The sequence below is a fragment of the Micropterus dolomieu genome, linkage group LG17, assembly GCF_021292245.1.
Source record: "Micropterus dolomieu isolate WLL.071019.BEF.003 ecotype Adirondacks linkage group LG17, ASM2129224v1, whole genome shotgun sequence".
In the NCBI taxonomy this organism is placed as follows: Eukaryota; Metazoa; Chordata; class Actinopteri; order Centrarchiformes; family Centrarchidae; genus Micropterus; species Micropterus dolomieu.
Window position 1 is genome coordinate 1,750,735 of NC_060166.1, and position 7,893 is coordinate 1,758,627.

General features: G+C 40.1%; 1 protein-coding gene across 2 annotated transcripts in view; it reads left to right on the top strand.

The window, feature by feature from the left end:
• Positions 1–1,436: 1,436 nt before the first annotated feature.
• Positions 1,437–7,893, top strand: part of minar1 (membrane integral NOTCH2 associated receptor 1) — a 64,452-nt gene continuing 57,995 nt past the window's right edge. For both annotated transcript variants that reach the window (XR_006828887.1, XM_046074728.1), the window contains exons 1-2: positions 1,437–1,845; positions 2,197–3,094. Coding sequence is in view for 1 of the 2 variants with exons in the window: in XM_046074728.1 (XP_045930684.1) it covers positions 2,258–3,094 (837 nt within the window). In the remaining variant the exon portion in view is untranslated. The remainder of the gene's footprint in view (positions 1,846–2,196; positions 3,095–7,893) is intronic.

Genomic DNA, 7,893 nt, shown 5'->3' on the forward strand with positions numbered 1-7,893 from the left:
TGTGTATTTCAACTATAACTATGCAGCATTTTGTTTTAAATTTTTCCAAATATAGATTTTTTGCAGGCTAATTATTTACACAGATTCAAATACAGGGTGGCAAGCAAAAGAAAAGTAATAGAAGATACTAGTTTTTAAAGTAGAATTATCTAGAAGGGTGTAAAGTAACAATTTTGAGTTACTTGTCCTGCAATTGATTATTCAAGTTTTATAAGCTATTACTTCATATGTCTACTCTACTTCATTTCTTAGGAAAATATAAATATTTTGCCAAGTAAAAATATATTAACTATATTATAGTTATAATATAGTTACTTTACAGATTCATATTTTATATATAAAATGTATTGAGCTTATAGGATGTGATGCATTCCTAGAGTGTACTACTTAACAGTACATCAAATTGTTAAAATGAGTTACAATGTTAAACATGTTGTTTGCTTGTTAATGAATCAAAAATTCCAATATCATAATAAATCTCTGACAAGGGCCATTCTGCATAAAAGACCACTTTTATTTATGATGAATAAAATTGTACTGTCAGATAAAGAAAACTCTGGTCAGCCTCCATTGACTTAATGAGAGTATTTTATAAGTACTGTGTAGGAACAAATTCAACACAGCAGCTGCATAGGTTTTGCTTGACCTAAACACTTCCAATAGCTAGATATACTCAAGAAAACAAGGTCATAACAAGGGCTCTGTTTGGCTATCTGGTCTGAACAACAGAATCCTGTCTCCACAGTAGCACACCCAGAAATTTTTCATAGGGGTGGCCAAATGGGGCCGCTGGAAAACCTGGGGTGATACACCAAAACCAAAGCCATAAATGAATTTCAGTTCTATGAGCTGGCTCTTTTAAGTGAGCGATGGAAGTTGGCTCCCGTCTGAGAGCTAGTTATTCTTGTAATTAGTTATTCTTGATACTTTCAAACCATCAGTATGACACAATATTTCAGTGTATTGCAGATGAAGAATCTTGCATATTTAGTTCTTGCAACAAAGAATGATTTCAAATAAAAAAGATTTCATATAGGTGGCCAGGAAAGTGAGATAGCCTACCCCAAGGCTTTAAACACAGCAGTTTACACACACATTTCATCAATTTTCTACAACTTAGTTCTTCAACAACTTAGGCCTACAATGGAGCTTTTACTTGAGAAACAGTTTCAAAGCAGTATTTTTCTTGTAAAGGGTATTTGTTCATTGTGGTATTATAACAACTACAATGTATGAATATTTCTTCCACTGCCTGTAGATGAAAAAATAACCTTGACTTTCAATACCGCACCTCTAGGCTCTTATTTTGAAAGCGGAAACCGGCGGAGCTACTGTCCATTCTTTTGACCTTGACGTTAGACGGGTTTTCAGCACAGCGTGCAGTTTCAGTCCCCGGACAGCTGCTCCACCACAGCATCACAGCTACGCCAGGCGGGAGTCCGGGAGGGAGAGGAAAACGTCGGACAATGGAGACTGTCCAGCCTGCTGGGTCTCAGCGGGCCACGGATCTGTGTTTAACAGCAAAACCAGCCGGGACGGAAATGTTATTTTGTTTTTTTTTTGTTTTTTATCAGCATTAGCCTGTGCGCGTGCACATGAGGATCTACTGTGCGTTTGGTTTGCGTTTTAATTTGGGCTCATTTAGACTGTCGGATAATTGGATTGATTTTAACTTTGTCTCTTTAAACCCTGAGGTGTTGTGGATGCTGGTCTTGGATGGCCGCGTGTTGCCGATTACGAGCCAGATGATGCTCGATTGATCCGAGTGTTGGCTCTCTGATGAGAGACGTGCTGTGCTGCACCGAGCTGACCAAATGATTCTCCGCTCCTTCCCAACAACTCAGGGTGAGTGACCGTGTTCAGGTACAGCTGAATGAAATCCCGCTGTGCACGCGCCCTGATCTGTTAGAGGCTCTACAGCTGCTGTCGGAATGCAGGATGACTGGCCCTGCTATGAGGAGCAGAATGAACTGAAAGGTTTAACGACGATTACAGTACTCGTTTTCACACAGTAAAATAAATAAATTAAAGTAGCAAATGTGTCAATGTGTCTTTTTAAATAATGTGACTGCCTCATTCTGTTTTTTACAAGTGAAAATCTTAGATTTTGTGCTGCTGAAGGCCTGTTTGTCTCCTGGCAGGGCAAAAAAACAACACATAAGCACTGAATTAACATTTAGATTTGTTATTTTCCAGGTGCCAAGCTTCTCCTGAGGTAGGACCCTCTCTGTAGGCCTGTTCCTGCCACCCAGCAGCCATGGACCCCCTCCCAGAGTACTCTCTGTTCCTGACCCGGATCCTGGAGGAGCTGGACACCAAGCACAACACTATGTCCTACCAGGACCTGTGCAAGTCCCTGTGCGGCCGCTTCGACCTGGTGCACCTTGCCAGGCTGCGCAGCCTGCTCTTCTACACAGCCTGCCTGGACCCCGCCTTTCCGGCTACCCTCTTCAAGGACAAGATGCGCTGCTCCATGGAGGACCCACAGTCCAAGAAGCTCATGGTGGCAGCAGACATTGTCACCATGTTCAACTTGATCCAGATGAATGGAGGAATAGCCAAAGACAAACTCCCCATAGTACACAGAGCTAAAATCCACAAGAACCAGTCGGTGGAGCAGTGCAGGTCTGACAGTGATGCCTATACGTTTCAGGACTGTGACAAAGGGGTTGGCTATGAGCACATAAATCCCCCTGGGGGTGGAAACTATCACTACCATCACCTCAACCACCCGCAGCAGCACCCTGTGGCTCAGAATGCCCCTCTCTGTCCTAAATCACCTGAGTGCAACAACTGCCAGCAGTTTATTCCCACCTCGGACCCTAATTTCCTTCTGGGGCTTAGCAAGGACTTGAAATGTAGAGCAGCTTCCCTGGACAAATTGCATCATCTGCCACAGTACTCCAGCAGCAGTCCGCCCTCTCCACCCTGCGAAATGGAGAGCACCTACTTTCCCATAGATAGCGAGTCCACCACCGACCAGGAGTCCCTGCAGCACATCAGCCATCCTGAGCCCTTTTCTGTTCACCCCTGCATCCAGAAGAGGAACATCTTTAAAGAGGAATTCCACAACATCGCAGCCTTCTCACCACAGGTTTGTGTTTTTTAGGATGCTGTTGAAGGACATAAGAGAGGGGGACTACTCAGATTCAATGTTAATGTACCTCTGCTCTCAGGGTCTGTGTTTGGAAAACTCATAAAAAGATGAGAGAAAAAGCATTTTCTTTAGCATATGTTGTGTTGAAACACAACTGTGTGTCCTAAAGAAGACATTACTCATTATTTTAATCAGATAAACAAAATCCACATGTAAAGCATGTTTGCAAAGGTGTAACCAACAAATATTTGATATTTTTGCTTTATGTGACTTAACATCTAATTGATGATCAAAATAGTCATTGATTTGTTTTAATTGACTATTTTCACCAGTTTACCAGAGTTGACAGAACTCCGTTAATATCTACAGTGTATTAGGCCTGCAACTAGTGATTATTTTCATTATTGATTAACCTGACAATTATTTATATCGCTGAGTCTATAAAATGTCAAAAAATTGTGAAAGATGCTTCAGTTTTCCAGATCCCAACTTCAGATTGCATCCCCAAAGACTCTTCATTTACTATCATAAATGACAAAGAATAGCAGCAAGTCCTTACATTTAAGGAGATGAAACCAGCTAATGTTTAACATTTTGATCGGTCGATTATCAAAATAGTTGCCAATTCATTTCTTCTGATCAACTAATTGATTAATCAACTAATCGTTGCAGCTGTACAGTATGTTGTGTTTCATTTTGAAGTTTTCAAAATTTGAATGAAGTTGTAGAATAAAGTAATTTTCGGTCAGATCATCATGAATAATCATGAAAAAGTTTAACACAACAACTCTTTAACGTGATAATTAATTATATTCTAGGATATCCCAGTTGTGAAAGCAGCCATTACTGAAAGTAGCAATGTGAATTTAAAGATTCAGTGTAGTGTAATATTTTGGGAGATCTATTGAAAGAGATGCAATAGAAGATCCATAACTATGTTTTCAGTGGCCCTTACATATTGTGTTGTTGTGTTACCTTAAAATGAGCCATTTTTATGTACATAACCGCGGGGTCCCCCTTACATGGAGGTCACCATGTTGCGCCGTTATGTTTTTAAAGTTGCTGAAAATGGACAAACTACTGTACAGAGCATGTTCCGTCACTGCGTTGTTCTTCGTCTGCTTGTATAATTCCGGCAGTACAGATGCTCGTCACTACGTTGAATGCGTACAAAGAAGAAGAGGAAATCATAATAATAATAATAATAATATACAGTCTCTGAGTAGTTATCTGGTTTATTAGAAGTAAGAAGTGAAGTGAAATTTGGACAAATAGAGGAACATACGTATTAATCTAGCACAGGCCGATGGAGCGTAAATCTTCGTTGTCAAAGAAGTGATGAAGCCAGATGAAGTCAGGACAACAGCTGATGGCAGAAATTACGCATATAAACATCGGTCTGGATTTTCCCAGATGTAAGGCGCTGATGCGGGACAAATGTTTTTAAAGCAGTGCAGAAGTTCTGTTGGACAGGTAAGTTAGTTATTCTCCTGCGCTGTGTCTTGGCTTTGCTACGTGGGCAGAAATGTGGCGTTTAAATTGTCGAGACAATCAGCTGATGAATAATATTCCCTATTACTATTTTGTGTTTCTATTGTGTTTAAAGAAAAAAGTGTCTCTGCATCAAAAGAGACAGAAATCTGTAGTGGACATCACTGCATAGGCTGAGGAACAATTCCAACAATTACTGTCTATGAACACAGCTTGTTGCTGCATCCACAAATGCAAGCTGAAAATCCACCATGCAAAGAGGAAACCGTATATATAAACCAGATCCAGAAACGGCGCCGCCTGATGAGATGGACTGAGGAGAAGGGGAAAACTCTCCTGTAGTCTGATGAGTCAGAATGGGTAATTCTGTTTGGAAATCATGTACCTCGCGTCCTCGGGGCTTAAGAGGAGAGGGACCACATGCAGAGAAGCTAAAACAGGTTGTGTTGTGTTATGTTCTCTTTTCCTGGTTCTTTTCAGTACACATGCCGCAGCATTATGGATCAGCTGGGGAAAACTTAATCGGGCAGCCTGATAATTAAGGTAGTGCAGTAATCCAGCCTAGAAGTAACAAATGCATGGACTAGTTTTTCTGCATCATTTTGAGACAGGATGTTCCTGATTTTTGCAATGTTACGTAAGGTGAAAAAGGTGGTCCTTGAAGTTTGTTTTATGTCGGAGTTAAAGGACATGTCCTGATCAAAGATAATTTAGGGATTCTTCACAGTGGTGCTGGAGGCCAGGGCGATGCCATCCAGAGTAGCTGTATCTTCAGATAATGCATCTTGGAGGTGTACAATAACTTCAGGTTTGTCTGAGCTTAAAAGCAGAAAATAATAGGTCATCCAGATTTTGATATCATGAAGGCACGGATGAAGTTTAGCAAACCTATTAATTTCATTTGACTTGATTGATAGATATAGTCTGGTATCATCTGCATAACAATGAAAGTTTATGTAGTGTTTCCTGATAATATTGCCTAAAGGAAGCTTAAGGTAAATCAGAGTGGTCCAAGCACAGAACCTTGTGGAACTCATGACTAACTTTGGCCTGCATAGGTCACGGGTGGTGATGGATAAGACACTGATAAATAGGACTTAAAGGTCCAGTTTGTAATATTTCTGAGGATCTATTGACTGAAATGCAATATAAGATCCACAACTAGACTATGTTTTCAGTGGTGTATAAAGACCTTACATAATGAACCTTATGTTGTAGAATGAGCCATTTCTATCTACATTACCACAGGTTAAGTAGCCCAAGATGGACAAACTGCTCTACAGAGCGTGTTTTTCATTCCGTTCTTTTTCTACTTCTTCTTGTAGAATTCTGGCAGTGTAGACGCTCATCACTACGTTGAATATGTATGTTCAAAGAAGAAGAAGAAGAAAAATATATAGCAGGGGTTGGCAAATAAGTTTTACATCGAGGCATTTTTTTAATCCATTATATGGGGGTAAGAACATAAGACATAATATTTAAGTTGAATGTTACAGTGTTTGGTTAGTTCAGTTGTTAAGACTCTCACCTAGAAAGTTGTGTTTGATCCCATGTTGGCAGATTTTTGTCCTGTTCAAGAAATTGATCATGAAGCAACAGTTTCACATGCTTTGATTGCATTCATCAACCTACATCAACCAAAATTTTCATTTTCACAGTATCTCCAGGCAGAGATTAGAGAAGAGAATTTAGGGGAATAATGTTTCCTGACAGCTATTTCAAAGGTGTGTCAAGTAGGCTACCATCCATCCATCCATCGTCAGCCGCTTATCCTAGGTACATGGTCGCGGGGGGTTGGAGCCAATTCCAGCTGACATTGGGCGAAAGGCGGGGTACACCCTGGACAGGTCGCCAGTCCATTGCAGGGCCACACATAGACAAACAACCTATGTTGTTCAGAATTTTTTAAAGTAAAAGCTCTCAATTAAACTCAGAGTAAAGTATTGCTGCAAATATTTTCTTGCACTTTTATTTTGTTGGCAAAACCACGAGAGGAAGTTATTTGTGCGTCACTGTTGCTTTCATGACTGAGATCTATTTCAGCACTGCTATCAAAGTATTTTTTTATTTTTATTTTTACCGCTATCAAGGCACAATAATCTGGCCATGCGCCAGAATTAACGTGTTTCCCTTGACAATGTTTGTATAAACTTCATCTATTATGTGGTTCATAATGGACTGCGGTGCAGAAATAGTGACAGTGTTTCACACTCTTGGCTTACATTTTCCATATTATCTGTCAGTGACCCAGTCACAATAACATATGGTTTTACTATATAATTAATTAAATATCATTTCTTAATAAATCTATCTAAACAAACCTCATTTCTTGGCTACTCTCTGCTGTCTTAGACGACGACACCTTTTGTCCAGTGTCAGCCACCTATGCTCTTTGACTGATGCAATTAGAAGATCATTAGTAATTTTCAATAGTGCTGTCTCTGTGCTATGATGCACTCTAAATCCTCAAATAAACTATTGCTATGTAGAAACACAACTGATTGGCAACTGCTTTCTCAAGGATGTTAGAGACAAATGGAAGGTGTGCATTGCGTTTTTTCACTGGCTGTAATTATAGGACACATCATTGTGCCCTACGTGTAATAAGTGTAGTTTATTTGTAGACATGGAGGCGAGGCTCAACCTGTTCATGTCTCTAATAGATTTTCCCCACTCAGCGACACACCCGCTGAGAAACCAAATCTGATCATTGGCAGCTCCATTTTGAGAAACCTGAAGTTAGCAAAGCCAGCGGCCATAGTTAAGTGCATCGCTGGGGCCAGAGCAGGCGACTGAGTCTTGTTTTTAAACTGCTGGCTAAGGATAAACGTAAATTTATTATTGTAGGGGATTTTAATACTCATGTGGACGTTGAGAATGCGTTTATCTCTCTGTTAGATTCCATTGGCTTCTCTCGGAGTGTTCATGAACCGACTCACTGTTTTAACCACACCCTTGACCTTTTTTTGGTATACGGTATTGAAATTGAACATTTAATAGTGTTCCCACAGAATCCCTCTTTATCCGACCACTGTTTGATAACTTTTGAGTTTGTATTGCTGAACTATACGCCATTGGGCAATAATTTCTATACAAGATGTCTGTCTGATAGTGCTGTAGCTAAATTTAAGGATGCGATTCCATCAGCTCTAAATTAATTATCAAGTCACAAAGTAACGGAGGACTCCTATGCTAATTTCAGTCCCTCCCAAATCGATCATCTTGTTGATAGTGCTGCAGGCTCGCTGCGAATGACACTCGACTCTGTAGCCCCTCTAAAAAAGAAAATACTAAAACAAAGACGG